Source organism: Neolamprologus multifasciatus, chromosome 3 (assembly GCF_963576455.1).
Source record: "Neolamprologus multifasciatus chromosome 3, fNeoMul1.2, whole genome shotgun sequence".
Taxonomy (NCBI): Eukaryota; Metazoa; Chordata; class Actinopteri; order Cichliformes; family Cichlidae; genus Neolamprologus; species Neolamprologus multifasciatus.
Genome location: NC_140441.1, coordinates 12,915,938 through 12,932,345, shown reverse-complemented (window position 1 = coordinate 12,932,345; position 16,408 = coordinate 12,915,938). Strand labels below are relative to the sequence as shown.

The 16,408-nt window shown below is 41.8% G+C and overlaps 2 protein-coding genes across 3 annotated transcripts in view; one reads left to right on the top strand and one right to left on the bottom strand.

Moving 5' to 3' along the window:
- Window positions 1-2,826: 2,826 nt before the first annotated feature.
- m1ap (meiosis 1 associated protein) overlaps window positions 2,827-16,408 on the bottom strand; it is a 76,829-nt gene continuing 63,247 nt past the window's right edge. The window contains exons 8-12 of one of the 2 annotated variants that reach the window (XM_085155440.1): window positions 14,509-14,572; window positions 14,264-14,406; window positions 12,526-12,641; window positions 12,243-12,297; window positions 2,827-10,633 (exon numbers count right to left, since the gene is read on the bottom strand). In XM_085155440.1, the coding sequence (XP_085011566.1) occupies window positions 10,406-10,633; window positions 12,243-12,297; window positions 12,526-12,641; window positions 14,264-14,406; window positions 14,509-14,572 (606 nt within the window). In that variant the 3' untranslated portion in view covers window positions 2,827-10,405. Of the gene's footprint in view, window positions 10,634-12,242; window positions 12,298-12,525; window positions 12,642-14,263; window positions 14,407-14,502; window positions 14,573-16,408 lie in introns of both variants that reach the window. The other variant, XM_085155439.1, reaches the window with a different exon arrangement.
- The window catches only part of LOC146521660 (uncharacterized), a 188,497-nt gene continuing 187,777 nt past the window's right edge, over window positions 15,689-16,408 (top strand). Inside the window, exon 1 of the mRNA XM_085155443.1 lies at window positions 15,689-16,206. The gene's annotated coding sequence lies outside the window, so the exon portion shown is untranslated. The remainder of the gene's footprint in view (window positions 16,207-16,408) is intronic.

Genomic DNA, 16,408 nt, shown 5'->3' with positions numbered 1-16,408 from the left:
CGATTTCTTCAAAGTCACTTCTTTAAACAAGTTTCTCGATTACCACCCCGCTCTCTCCTTGTCCTGCCAGGAGCCAATCAGACGCTTAAAAGACTTTTCTGTTCTGGACCAAAACAGGACAGCGAAGCAGTCTGACCTCATCCTCCGCTTCTCTCCTGCTGCCACGCTCTGTTTTTGTTGTTTCTGTCGGTTTCCAGCCACTTAATCACACCATTAAAGCCCAGCCTAAAAAAAAAAAAAAAAGTAAGAGAAGCACAAAGACGTCCTTTCTTACTTTCTTCCTTCCTTTCTCCATCTCTGCTTTAATTCTGTTGTCCGGTTGCTCTGGTGACAGTTAAAACGGTGGCTGGTTTGTGTCAGACACGCTGTGCATTTTAACTCCTGAGAGATACCGTAAGAGGACGGCGGGCACACGAGATGGGAATGGGAAGATGTGAGGGTTTCTGAGCTGAGGGTGACAAAACAGTCGGGACAAAGAGATTTAAAGACGGAGGGGAAAAAAGAAACGCTGACATGATGAATGCTGGCTTGGATGAGCCAAGTTGTGTCTGGTTGGCTTGCAAACAGGTACAGGCTGTTCTCTTTGCAGCCACTGCTGCTATTTATCCCCTTCATCCCTCTTTATCCCTCTTTTTTTTATTCCCTCACCTGCTGCTGGAATAATTGGATTACATATTGAAAGTAAATTTCCCAACTTCTCTAACTCTCCTTCTTCTTTCAGACAGAACGAGGGAAGAAAAACAAAGTACAAGAGCGGCAGTGAGCTTCTGTCTTTCTCATTAAACTCTCAGTGAACCAATTGCGAGAAAAAAATGCTGGTGAAAGGGCACAACACACACACACACACACATTACAGCACTGTTTTCATGCAGTCAACATTTTCTTTTATTCGGTTCAGCACTTCCTCTTTGGAATATCCAAAACAAGCTGTTTACACATTTACAGTGTCTGTTTCCAGAGAAGACTTTGACCAAATTCTGGCCATAAAGCAAACTGCACAAACTTTTATGCTGAGTTCGGTTTCAACGCCTTCTTTATCTCATGTGACTCCACTTGATCGAGCTACAGTTTTGCACATTTCAGCTGTTCAGTTTAGCATTTTAGACACGCAACTGACTCTTTTTACTTTTTTGAAATACTTTTTTACTCAGGCGACCGTGTCATTTACCAAAACAGGAAGTGTGATTTAATTTTTTTGTCTGTGTAAATGTGCAGACCACGAGTGACATAAAAAGTTTTGTTTCTCTCTCTTTCTTGTGTCTTGGGCAATAAAGTGACACACATTTTATTTCTTTCATGTCATTGTCAGTGAGAGCGAGTGTGTGTCGCGATTTTAGGCTCATTTTTAAAAACAGTCCCCGGAGCTAAATGCGAACGATTATGTGGTAAGCAAAGAAATGTGAAGAAGATGTTAGTGTGACCAGATTTAAAAAAAAAATCCAGTCACACTATGTATTCATTCATTCTGTGTTTAAAACAGAAGACACTGGACTTTTTCATGTAATCCGAGCTAATCCTTTCAGGCACGCCTAAACAAAGACCATCTTTCTCCGTTTTCTCTGTTTCAGTACAACAACAACAACAACATCAGTGTTACTGAGCAGAGTTATGAGCGTCTCCTGGATAAATGCGCAATCCAAACATCCGGGCCCGGTACTTTGAAACAACTTCAATAAATGCAGGATATCCATCCATTATCTGGATTCATTCAGGGATTCAGCAGTCACACAAAGCTGGTTATCGACTCACTAAATCAACTCGGTTTCCCCTGTGTGTTCACAGGAAAAGGATGGTGTTAGCGGCAGCTGGCAACTGGCAACAGACTTGCTGATTAGTATAGTTTAGTATCGCTTTATGTTGCCTGACGATAAATCTATACGGTGGGAAAACTAATACAGATGGAAAGCAACACAATGTGTAAAGGGAAAAGCTCTGCACAATAGTGTAGCACTAAAAGTCCTCAATGAATGTGTCTGTTTAAGCGTTTTGGTCTGTAAAACTGGAAAAGAGCTACTATATTATTAGTATTTAGGCTATTTAAAGTTAGTGAAGAAACTCAACATAAATTCAGTGCAAGTTGATAGACTTAGGCTGGTATAGCTCACTGGGTTGAGCAGGTGACCCATATGTCACATGGCTCTGGCCCTATGGAGATGTCAGCCATGCTGTCGTATCTCAAGTCTTGAGCCACCCTCTTCATATTTTGCCATGAAAATGGCAAATTGGTGCAGAAATTTGGGGGAAAGCCGTCTAATGAATGATAGTGCTCCACTGCATGTTGTTCTATTCATGAATACTTTTACTGCACTGGTGGTGTAGTTGGGATTACTGTCATGCATGCTGTCAATGAAGCCTTTTTTAATCCTACACTTTCCAGATGGTATTGCACGATGGATGAATATCTGATTGTACTTTTGTGTATTCATATTTCCAGTTTTTATGAGATCTCCAACACCACTGGCTGAATTTTAGCCCCAAATCATTAGCTGTACTTTTTATGCTTTACTGATTCAAAGGTCAATCATTAACAGAAAAAAAAACTCTGAAAATGGCAGGTACAAATGTCCAGACCTTCAGAAAGCCTGGAGAACTGTTGTTCAAGACCACTTAATTAAAAAAATCTATAAGCAAAATACAAAAAATGGAGGGTTAGGGTTAGCACTGTACTTGTATATCAACTTTCTTGCATAGATGTGTATCTTATGCACGAAAGGACGATTTCATGCATATATCTCCCTTTCAAATGCTGCTACAACCGGCAGCCAGTTAACGACTTTGAGCTACCGTCACTTTTGAAGCTCACCCAGTGACGCGCTTAAATGCTCAATGTGTTCAAAAAGCAGTGTGCTAAAATATCAGCTTGTGGTTTTACAGGTTTTTATGTGCTGGGCTATTAAGCCTGTTTTGGTCATGTGCATTTCATGAAGTGTGAAGCAGTTGCAGAGCAGCCTCGCAATGAACTCCACGACAAGCTGTAAAGCTAAACTGCCTCTTAACAGGTATGCAGAAGAGGGCTAGGCCATCACAACTAAATCTGCATGTATCCCGCCAACATATGCTCAACAACAACCCGATGGATTTATCCGTTATCACCAGCTAAGATTCAGATCTTATTTCGACGTTACAGAAAGCACCCCGCTCTTTCTGTCACCTCCTCTTCATTTTTGTTCTTCACACTTTGCTCTTCATCTGTTTGACCTTTCACACATCTGCAACGGGCAAGGTGCACGAACACTAATGAACAACTCGATACTGATGTGTATCAGGGTGTTATTTGCATCTGCATGGATTCCACCATTTGTCCCTTGTTGTGTACATTGTTGTGTCTTGTATGTGTGTGTGTGTGTGTGGTAGCCTCATACTGAAAGGCTTTATCAGACTTCACTTCACAGTTTCAGATCAACTTCTGTCTTTCTCACTGAAAAATGGAAAAAAAGTTCAAGAGTGAGCACTCTGCTGCAGGTTATGTGACACCAAAAGCATCGAAGTTAAGATGCTGTGAATGATCATTGAAACATATAGAGGCTTTACTCTACCAGACATGACACCAGTTGTATGTGTGTGGGTGTGTTTGTACCATTTCTAGACACACGAGTCTATCTCTGGCCAGACAGTTTTATCTGCAGGTTTGAGGTCTATGTGTTACTTACTGCATGTCTACACAAACACACTCACACACACACACACTATATTAACTATTATCATGTCAGTCACAGCCTTCCTGTTCTTTTCACTGTCTATTCTCAACACTGCGTGACTGTCTTCTTCCTACCAAGGTCTCCTGCTCGTCCTCTTTAGTCAAAGGTCACGTCAGAGTTTAGTTTCGGAAAGAGAAAAGGACCAGCCCAACAACAAGAGGCACTGAAACTTGTTTTTTCACAAACACGTGCTTCTGTGGAAAGAGAGAAGGAAAAAAAACTCCTTTCCAAAAGCCTTCATATTGAAGGGCAACAGGGCAGTGTCCTATGATACGCAAATGTGCAACCAAATGAATCATAAAAATATGTAATAGATAATATATACATAGCTCACTGTAATGGTTTTTCTCTGTCCCTCTACGACAGAACACAAACCAGCAAAAAGAAATGAAACTGCTGCACTCACATTATCCTAGCTTTCCAAAGATGAGAGGAAAACTATGAGCAGAGGAAAACATCTGTCCCTGATGTCTGAGAAACAAAACAGAAATCCATCCAGCCACAGTTTAGCTAGTTAGCTAGCGCACAGCTAGCATGTTTGCAGTTAGGACACAACAAAGTCAGGATACTTTTCGGTATAGTAACCTCAAATTGACGTAGTCCCTGGGTTCTGAATACACAATTTAAAATTGTGTATTCTTATTTAATGGGGGGATGGGTTTTATTTCTAGTTGCATTTATGATTGTTCCAGGGGCTTGTGATCCTTTTGGGTTCTGGGTAACGAGGGAAGTGGGAACGACTGGCGATAAAGGCACACAGGGGGTCCTATTAAGAGAATCAGAGCAGGGAGGGAAGAAAACACAAGACAGTGCGAACAATGAACTACCAAAATAAGACAAAAAAGCTTTTACTTTTTATGCAATGTCCCTGATTATGCTTTGCCATGACCCTCGTATTTCTTTCCCTGATTACCCTTCTTTGTATAAACGGTCCTGTTGTGTCTGTAGTCTTTGTTGGATTCCCTGCTGTGGTGCTTCCCTTGTCTTGTTAATTTTTTTAGATTTCAAACTATGATATAAAGTCTTTCCTACCCTACACACCAGTTAGTTCTTGTTTTCATTCCCCATCCACTTGTCATCTATTCTCAAAGGCCCAGGAGCTGCTGAACAAGGCCTTCCAGACTGAAGCTGCTAGCCTAGCTCATTGCTTCTGAAATATCTGTCCACTTCATTATTAGTAAGTTGCTTGGCTATCTGCAAATTGCATAAAACTGTGTGATTGTGGACAGTTGTGGTTACAGATTATCTCACCACCTCCATGCATTAGTACTTAAAGTTTAGCTAATTTGCTAAAACGCACAAAACACAACATACAAAGGTCTACATATGGTCTCTACTCTGTGTTAGTGCTGAAGCCTGTGAACTGACTCAACTGCATCAAGTGAAGCTCTAAAAGGAAAATAATGAGCCGAAAGATTTACTGATGCATAGCTAATGACACTATTGATGGTGCAGCTTTGATGTAATCAGAGGAAACTTCATCCGAGAGATTCATCAGGTCAGGAATCCCAATAGCCTCTTAATGATGTAGTTACTCTACTGAATAAATGAATAACAACAGTGTTGTCAGGCTATGGCTTCAAATGTTAAGATCTGTGCAAATGCCATTTTTTATGTCAAACATGGCTGGGTTTTTTTGGTCTTGTGAAAACTTGACACCTGTCAGCTGCACCTCTTAATATAAAAATGACTTTGAGCATCATTTCCTCATTCTGTTTCAACTTTGGGATGTGCAGCATATGACACACTCCTGTCGTGGGCATCTGACAAGAAGTTAGTGCTTTCTGACACGAGACACACATGAAACTGTCCGGTTTCCTCTCGTGTTTGACTTGGTCGACCACCAGCGCTCTATTTTTGGCTTTGCGTGGGCAAACCAATTCAGTCATGTGTGTCTGAAATAGAGGTTCATTCACTCTCGCTCTCTTTCAGTGCTACCTAAAGGAAATGTCAGTTTCTCATTCATGCTGCTTCGTTTGCAAAACCTCAATGATTATCTGCACAAAGGTTAGGTGTGGTGAAGAAGTGATTTTTCTCAGCGAGTTTCAGTGGACCACACTTCAGGTTCAGGTTCGCTAGTTTCTGTGCTTTCCATGATGATAATCACTGGGGCGCACGCTCTTCAGACATTTGTGCTCCTGACTTTATGTCACACATGTGCACATGTGCATGCATTTCAGACATGTAGGAGTAGAGACCTTTCAAGATTTCTCTTACGGGTTTCCAATTCAGGTTCTGTAACCTTCTGACTTCACCTCCTCACTTCCTCCTCACAGAGATGAACTTCCTCTTTCAATTCTCGCTCAGCGTTGCTGGTAAGACAGATAATTATTCTCTGCCTGTGTATGAACTGTGACTCCTGTGCTTAGTCTTCCATGTGTATAGTATCAGAGTCCTGTGGCAAGTCAGGACAATCGCAGGAAAGAGACAATGCGTTACAGTCTGCGGGACAGACAGAGAGTCTGATGCATGTTTTTTTTTTGTGCTCTGCAGATTGCAGCAAAAAAGGAAATGGAACATTGAGCATAAAGCAGGAAGTCAAAGCACTAATATTATCCTGACTCAGATATAGATGGCACAAAAAAGAATACAACCGCATTTTTAGACAGCTGAACCACAAAAGCCTTTTTACGCGGCTCAGAATTATCGAGTTTAGTTCGATGCACAGACACGTGTGCGAAATGAAAGGTTACCTCTCTACACCTCAGGAAACTGTGCATCAAAACTGAAAAAGTAGGAAACAAACTGTCCCCTGCTCAGCAGTGACCGATGCATCGTACAACTGCCTCATCTGTTTGCTTTTTTGGGCTACGAAGAATGATCCGAACAGTTGGTAAACAGGAGCTTAATTACAAGATTCTCAGTTTAATTATTGTTAGAGTTTGGTGCATCTCTTATCCGACCCGCTCCAAAAAACCCCAAAACAAACCAAAACACCACCCTTTTAGAAGTTACTAGAATGAATAACTTGGAGTTTTCCAATATGGTTTCTGCAAGGTGACGATGCATTGCTAATGACACAATTGATGGTGCAGCTTTGACGTGAAAACAAATAAAAGCTAACATTTTATTTTATAACTTTAACCTATAATTCTGGAGAATTTCATCTTGTCTATATTTATCTTGCTTAAAAACAATGATTTAGTCTGTTCTTGAGCAATAAGCGTTACCAAAAAGGTTAAATAGACACTACTAAAAATAATAGTGGCAGAAAGTAGCTTCCTACGCTTAAAAAAACAAATAAATAAATGAAGCAAATTAAGCTTACAAAAGCAACACAGAGACTTGCACACACCATCGCTTCTCAAAATATCACTTCGTGCTCGGTAACAAATAGAGAAGTTTTACTGTGAGGCGCCCTTGCTGAATGTTTGTCGGTTCCTATACGATCTCTGTCTTTTCTCTTAACAGTAACAGTCTGTGAGAGATGTCAGCGTGTATGATTATTAGTCTGAAGAAAATAACAGAGTGTGGGAATTAACCACCAAACCCAACAATTATTCTCTGCAGACCAAAGTTCGTTCTTTGTGTGGAGCGTTAACAGCTTAGGTCTAAAGACGCTTGTGTGCGTGTTGAAATAAATATGCTAACCAGTTAACTCCAGTAACTAACCACGTGTAAGGCTAGTTTGTAGCTAAAAGTGTTCTACAAGGTCTTGAATAATCAGGCCCCATCTTATCTTAACAACCTCACAGCACCACATCACCATGTAGCGTATATTTAGGCCTGGATCAGGTGATACTGTATCCTCCCTTAGCTACACTGCAATAGGCCTAGGTTGCTTCCCATGACGCACTAAATATTTCTTCTTCACTCACCTGTTTTCACACTCTATGTGTTTATACACCACTCTGCGTTTAGTTTTCTCCCTTACCTCCTTACCTGAGGGGCAGTCATGGCCGCCCCTCCTTGAGCCTGGAGGTTTCTTCCTGTTAAAAAGGAGTTTTTCCTTCCCACTGTCACCACATGCTTGCTCATAAGGGGTCAGCTGATTCTTGGGGTTTTCTCTGTATTATTGTAGGGTGTTTACCTTACAATATAAAGTGCCTTGCACTAAAAATTGTTTTGATTTATGTTGAACAGTGTGTGCCCATGTATATGGTGTTGGGGAAAAGGTGGTAAAAGAAGTATTATCTCCTTTTTGAGCATGAAAATTATTTGTAGTTGTGGTTGCTCGTTTTCCTTTTGTTCTGCTTTGTTTGTTGGTCTCTTTTTAATTCTGTGTTGTTGTACTTTTTCAACATGTTCAAAATAAAGATTCAAACAATCAATCAACCAATCAAACGATGGGTAAAGCTCCTGACAACAGACCACTTGAGAGCAGGATTTGGGCAGGATTGGTTTATTGCTTAGCACACTATTTTCAATGTCCTGACCTCGCCTACTAGTGAAGTCTGGTGATGGTAGACAAAAAACCCAGCTTCATTTGTCCACATACCACATAAATTAAAGAAATATCGATGACAAAACAAAAGTAGCACCAGTTAGGAATCAGAGCTACACTTTTAAAAAGGTTAATTTCAATAGGTTCATGGCTTAAAACGCGTTTTTAAGGTATTAGTTAAACACTGGATACACTTAATTGTGCATTAAATATGTAACAGTTTCATATTTATACGCCTTTTCATTCTGCTCTCATCCTTGGGAAACTCAATAATGTTATTAATGTGCAGGGAAACCTGTGGGAGGTAAAAGGTTAAAGGCGGTTAGGTGCTCTTCTTCTACTATCAGCACCTTACGTTACAGAAATGTTACCGCAATCATCCGCCCACAAACTGGTATTTTATTATTCCACAGCAGATGAACAGATCAGATACAGGTTTATACATGTGTATATATATATATATATACACCTCATATATATGAAAGAAAGCTGAACGGGAACACGATTGAATTAACACAGTGAGATGAGGAAAAAAAGAACAACAAATGCAAAACATTTTTCAGAGAAGACCTTTTGCTTTAGAGCGAAAAATCGAAAAAGTCACCTGACAAGCGGGACGCTGTTAAACTTCCTGCAATTTCAAAAACAATTGAACTTTTGTCAGTTTCTGGTAATATCACATTTATCTGTAACAGTTGTGACATTTAATGAGGAGTGTGTCTAACAGCGTGCAGGTCACGCAGAAGAGCTCCGGCTCTAGCCTTCTGACCTCTCCGGGGACAGAGGTACTGCTGTCGTTGCATCTGAACAAATTTATGAAATTCGCACCAGTTGACTCAGCTCTCCAGCGCTCGTGAGAATCAAAAAGAAAGTGAAGAGCGAGAGTGAAGAAGCGACGGGAGAGAGAGGGGGAAGTGGGGGAAAATGTTAGCGGCTAGTTTTGAAGGTCCGGGTGAATTCTTTTCAGAGACAAAAGCATCGTTGTCGTCGCAATTCGTGAATGCGGAAGTGGTGTGACATCACAACGTCGTGAAGTCACTGGCCGCTGGGATGTGCCAAATGTTACAAGGTTCAGTAAGGGGGTGGAATGGCGGGAGACTCATTAAACCTGTGTGTGACAAGGCTCATTCACGGGAAATGAATTTGTAGCAGTGACGACGGACAAACGTAACTAATGTGTGAATGTGAATCACTGTTGGAGTGTAAATATAAAACTGTGCACAAACCAGCAGTGATGTGATAGCTTCAAATCGCCTCACACACACTCACACACTCACTCGCAGACACAACGGAGTGTTTTTTTCCAATGCAAAGTTGTCATATTCACTTTTTCACAGAACACACTGGAGATTTTATCAGCTTTCTTCCATCCACCCTCCTCCCCCTCACGCTGCCTTTAAACCCTCGGAGAGAGAGCTGGCGGCGGGGGTAAAGGCGAGCAGAGAGGCCTCTCTGTCTCTGGCTCGTTGAAACAGTGAAGCTGTGTTCGAACGGGAGCTTAGGGGCGACGCGAAGATGGAATGTGCATGTGTGCGCGCTATAAGTCTTTATACAGCACGTCTCGTTTATTACGCGTCAATTGTAGTTTTGGAGCTAGTTTCCTTTTGACTTAAAGCTGTGCGTGCCAGCGTGCGTGCTCTAGTGCACAGACACTGCTTTTTATACATCCATCAGCTTTTAATCTCCCTCTGATCTCCCACACACCACCCACGTTTGTTCTTTTTTTTTTGCAACTTCTTATTACTTCCCTCCATTTTTTTGGGTGACTGTTTAAGGCTTTCATTGTCCTGCCGCTTCCCTCCTTTTCATCTTTTATCCTGCTTTTTTCTTTTTTATTGTTTACGGTGTGTGATTTTGACGTTTTGCTAACTCGGCGATCTGCACATGGCAGCGAGCTGAAACGTTCCTTTCTCACGTTCACGCTCGCACACATACACGCGCATGCTTGCAAATGCAGCGACGGAGGCTTGTTAAATTCAGAGCTAACTAATATTGTTCGAGCGAGCGGTGAGAATAAATAGAGATGAAAGAAAGTGTCAGAAGAGCCACCCAGAGTGCAGTGCAGAGTAAGTGTGCTCACAGCGTGTTGCACAGCCTCCTGTGTGCATTTACGTGCAAATTAGCTTGTCTCTTCCTTTCTTTAAAGCCTTTATGAGCTGCCTGATTGCTCACCAGCTTTACAGTGGAAACCAATTAGCCAAATATGTGTGTGAGTGTGTGTGAGGGCCTATATATTTGCAGGTGCGCTGATTCCACTGCAACCCCTTTGAAGTGTGCAACAATGGACTTTTCCTCACTTTCTGCTACTAACCCTGCAGCACTCTTACTGTATTAGCACAGAGTTATCATCATCATCATCGTTTCCCTCTTGCCGTGTAGGGGCCCGACTGCTGCCGCTGCTGCTGCTGAGGAAGTTCAGAGCTGGGCGGGAGGCCTTGCTGGGAGGAGGTCCCAGCGAGGAGGAAGAGGAGGCGGCGGAGGAGGAGGGTAGCGGAGCAACGGTGGCTCTGACCTTGTTGTTCATTCCCAGTTGGCGACTGTAGTTTTGTAGCTGAATGGAAGCGACACACACACACACACACACACACACACACACACACACACACACACACACACACATTCTGAATTTCAAAGATCACTTTCTTGTAGAAAACGGGAGATGAAAGAGTGGAAGAGGAGGATGTGAAGGAGTTGGGAGGACGGACATGTGAACGCAGCAAAAAGGAACATTATGTTTGGACTTTAAGTCTGAGGTCAGCCGGAGCGAGAGCTCGCCACAGAACAGAGCGAATAAACACTTTCCCTGCGTTTTCCCGCTGAAGTGAACTATTTGCATGTGAGCAGCCTTATCAGCCCCGATGAGTCACCCTGCCAACAGCTATACACCCTCAGGACACAGCAGGCCTCAGTTGATGGGAATACATAAAAAATAAATTAGGGTGAAAGTTCACGAGCGATACACTGCCTGTGAAATCCACAGGAAATACTACACTCTACTAGAAAATACTCGGAATATACTCCAGAGCACTGAATATTGGTCTGGAATTACAGTAAAGCCACCACAGCAGCAATACATTCAAAACACCAGACAAACCTCGAGCCGAATGATCTTCTGGAAAGTCTGAACCTTTTAGAAGAATCCCTCGTGATATAAAACCACTTCATCTCAAAAGTGCTATCTTTGAAAACATTAGAGTATCAGAAAGCACCGCAGCACAGACTGTGCGCTCGTTTAATCAGAGTTTATGACTCACTTTGAAAACTCTAAAATAAACTGAAGAATGATTCACTGCACTATCGTTGTTTCACATCAGAAACGCAGCAATCCTCAGACTCAATGAGGTAACTTAACCACTTCCTGAAATAAAATTTTACTTTTAGGTTTTAACTAAACTTCTGCACTGAAGCTGCTTAAATGGGTATTTCGCAAACTTTTATCTGGCACTTTTAGTTTCTAGTTTCTTTCCAGGACATGATAAGATTATAAAACACAAAGCACCATTAAAGATTAACCACAAGTTCACTTTGTGGCCTCCTTTAAAAACCCGTGATTGTTTTTATTTGTCACTTTTTAGTATTCTCACATTATCTGACAGCTTTCATACGTCTCTCAGATGCTCCCATTCAAACAAAACTGCTGACATCACACAACAGTTTACAAAAACAATACCCTCAGAGTGTCTGAGACTAACTGACCTCTAGTTTACGACTACCTGGCTACAAACTGAGCAGTTAAAACTAGTTCCAGCTCAACCGAGTGCACCAATAATGCCCGATTATCTAAACTGCCTCCGGAGGGCACGCTCACACAACACCTTTATCTGTTTGCTTTAACTCGGACATCTGCTCATCCTCAACCACAACAATGTGGTTGTTTTATTGGATTATGTTGCTTTACTTCACATTTTTCACTCTCATGTTTATTTTCATGTTTTTGTCCAAAAGGCTCGTTTGTGTCTGACTGCAGCGAGTGCTGCCATCTAGTGATCAAATGAGGACATGAGGCTGAAGGGCATTACTAAAGCACACGCTCCATAGACAGATGTTTAATGTAGTTAATCAGAATGCGGTCAAATGGCTCTTGAATCATAAACTTCCCCCGTGTTATATATAAGCATCGCAGAGTGACCTTCAGACTGTCATAAAGCTGCTGTGTTTACCTGCCGTGACTGTCTGCTGCCTGTGCTTTTAGGGCCCTCCTGTGGTGGCTGAATCCTGGGAACACGAACAGCTTAGCTCCTCAATATCATCTCCATAACATATATCTGTAACCTTAACATAAGCTTCTTTATCATTGGCAACAGCTTGTGGTTACGATCACCTTCACTTAGCTACATCTTCACTAACGGCACTGATCACGTCATTCTTTAAATTAGAGCTTTGATCATCTCTATAAATATAAATATCATCACAGACTCATCATGATCCTCCCGTGTTGCTGACCTGTATGGGTATCGTGGCTGGGAGAGCAGGCCTCGGCTCCTGAGGTGCTGGTACAGGTTACTGCTCAGGGAGAGAGGGTTTAAAACAAACTCCTCATCCAGCTGAGTGAGACAGCTCTGACAGAGACAGAAGGCACACGAGTATCATTTCAACTGCGACCTGTTTCGACCTTTAGCGAGTACTCAGAATAAAAAAGTGAGTCACAGTAAATGATGAGGCACCGCCTTCCAAAACAGAATCGTAGTAATGTCCTGTCAAAAATACACATGACGTCTAATACTGTCATCATCGCATTCACAGAAGCTTCATCCTGACACGTCATCGAAACCTTGCGTGCTTCTCCTTCGCGATGATGAGTGTGCAGTTTAAGTAAAGGTCATAATAAGGGCGCAAGTGAGAATGTGAGGAAAGTGTTCGAGTGAACAGGGAGATGAAGAAAGTAGACAGGAATAGTGGGAGTATACGGCAAAGAGAAAGGTGGCAAAGGAAAAGGAAAATGCTTACAGTGAGTTGTTTAGGAGACTAGATGCTAAAAGAAGGAAAAAAAGAGGGACTTTGTTGGTTATAGAGAGACCGAGGTGGAATAAAGATAAAGATGGAAATGTGCTAATGAGTGAAGAGAGTGTGTTGACAAGACGGAAGAAGTAATTTTGAGGAACTGATGGGTGTAGGAAGACAGATGGAAGCAAGTTGGTCATAAAGTGCAGATTAGAAAGGAGGAAGTGAGGGCAGCTATGAAGAGAATGAGGAGTGGAAAGGTGGTTGGTCCAGAAGACCTACCTGTCAAGGTGGAGATGTCTATGAAAGAGAGCAGGGCACCTTTTAACTAGATTGTTTAACATGATTTTTAGGGTATAAAATTTTTAGAATTTTGGAGAGAAGGAAGCAATGGTGAGGGTGCGGCATGAGGACAGTGAGACACTGCTGATGTGTACGGAGCTGCCCGGCAGGAGGAAATGAGGAAACCCTCAGAGAAGATTTATGGATGTGGTGAAGGAGGAGGAAGAAGGTTGGAGTGACGCAAGAGGATGCTAGAGCAAGTGATTGATGATGTGATCCAACAGGGGAAAGAAGAAGAAGAAGAAGAAGAAGAAGAAGAGGACATATAAACAAATGGTGTGGTCCTTAGTTCCAGGTATATACAATTAGAATTGTCTTTAAAAGGTTAACTGGTCATTCAAGTGTTAACACGATACCGAAATCCTCCATTGAGGGGACGTTGCAGCAAATCCACCTGAAGAAGATGTAACTCTTAGAGCTACATCAGAAACTATGGGCCTGAGTTAGCATGATAAATGTTAAAGTTCATGATAGTACAATTAGAAAAGACTGAACAAGTGCGGCTTGTTTGTAAAGGCTGTCATAAGAAGGCATTTTCTCCCTAAAAAGAACAGCACAGCTTTGGACAGGTGAGAACCAAGTGGAGATGCACAGTGTCCCCCTCATATCAGCTTTCACCATGGAGATGGAGGGGTGATGATGTAGGCTCGCGTTGCAGGCACAAGACCCGGGCAGCTTGCAATCACAGAGTTGACCATGAACACCTCTGTATGCCAAAGTATTGTAGATTCAGATGTGAGGATATCTGTCTAACTTGGCTCACAGCTTGCCTTGTATTAATGTAAAGGTAACCAGTGCTGATAGATTACTGAAGTTGGATCATCAACTTCTGCTTTGAGGTTCTCAGTGTCTCTATTTACTTCTCTAAATCGTTTAGAGCAACCAGAGGTCATCTAACCTGTATAGTCTGCATGGCGTGATGTGCAGGGTCCTGAGCCGAGACCAGCTGTGAGCACGGCAGCAGCAACTCTCTGGAGACCACAGGCTTCAGCAGCAGGGACAGAGATGGAGATGGCTGGAGGATGTAGTGGGAATACACACCTGTGTTGGAAACACACACGCCGCCTATGATTGCTCACGAATGAACTTGATAAACAGTCAGCTCTCTCACATATAAACATAAATACAAACACACACATGGACCTGCGGCTCCAGCTGCAGACTTCTGAGCCGCCTCCACCTGCAGCAGCAGGAACAGGTCACGACTCTGAAAGAGAGAAATCAAAAACTCAAGCAGAATCTTGCAAGGCTGACAAGCTAAACTGAAAAGACGATCAAACGGTCCAAACAATTTTATGCTATGTTATTACTGCAGAAACACTGGGATGCTGTGTAAAATGTAAACATATCTTAAACACATGAAATGTTCAAACTGGGACATTTGACTATTCCATGAAAAAAACAACAGAGAACATTTGAATTTAACGGCAGCAACACATCTCAAAAATGGGGCAACAAAAAGACTGGAAAAGTGTTACTGAAAAACAGCTGGAGGAACATTTTGGAACTAGTTATATTAACTGGAAACAGAGAAAGAGCACGTTAGAGAGCTCGAGTTTCTTAGATGTAAAGATGGGCAAATGTTCACCTTTCTGCAAAAAAACTGCATCTACAAAGCTTTCAGAATAACATGCCTCAGCATTAAAATTGGGAAGTCTTTGAACATCTCATCAATAATATACAGCACATTATATCATCAAATGATTCGGAGAATCTGGAGAAATCTCTGTGTGCAAGTGACAAGGCTGAAAATCCACATTGTATGCCTGTGATCTTTGGGCTCTCGGGCAGCACTGTGTTAAAAACAGAAGCAGATACATTAGCACCAGTTACATTAACATAAGGAACCAAAGAAGTATTAAAGTTGAGGGATATAAGCCATTATATCTGAGGTAAAGGTGGAATCCAAATACAGAAAAAGGCTCAATGTGGCTCTTATTTACAGATACTCAGAATCATGTAAATATAAAGTACACAGTTTCATTTCTGAGCTTTTATGCATTAGGGCGTACCGGTACCAGCTCTTTATGATTCTGTTTGACTACATGGGCTTAGGGACACTTCCAGAAAGTTCACTGAGTCGTCCACAAATTCCCTTCCTGTCTCTATCATGCAGAGAAGAAGTTGTGCAGTATGTGAACATGATCCAGAAACGTCTTCTCTGGGTTAAAGCTAAAATGGACAAATGTTGTGTGGTCAGATGAATTTATTGTGAAATTCCTTTGGGAAAAAAAGCTACATCCTCTAGACTAAAGAGCAGAGACCTGACAGCTTGTTATCAGCATTATCATTTAAAAAGTTGCATATTTCAGTCATATTTTCAGCCAATGTTAAATCACATGCTGCAGCTAATCCCACATCATGGCTTCGCAGCAGAAGAGTCCGGGTGCTGAACTGCCTTGCCACCAGTCCAGACCTTTCACCAGTTGAAAACATGAAATGAAAATACAACAAGAAGACGTGGGACTGCTGAGTAGCTAGAATCCTTTATCAGACAAGAACAGGACAACATTCCTCTCTCGAATGTAGTGGTGCAACGGATTAAAAATCTCACGGATCAGATCGGATCACGGTTTTAAGTCACGGATCGGATCAATTTTCGGATCAGCAAAAAAAGAAAAAAGACAAAAATTGAACATTTAATTATTTACTTATTGAAGTATTTTTTGCCTGTTAAAAACATTCAACTCTAGACTCATTCCACGCAATTATTAAAAAAAAATAATTATGGTACAATATAGGGCAGTACAGTCTTTGTATCTACCACTCAATTCAATTAAATTTTATTTATAAAGCGCCAAATCACAACAACAGTCGCCTCAAGGTGCTTTATATTGTAAGGTAGACCCTACAATAATACATACTGCTCATTATATCGCACTCTGCTGTGATATAATGAGCTGTCACGGTCACGTAGCTTTCCGTTGCCGTGGAGCTCCACCCATTTGTATTAGTTAGGGTACAGAAGATGCCTGGGACAGTTCAGCCATAACTTAAATCTTTTCCTGCTCATACATGCTTGGAACAATCTTGCCACTAAAGT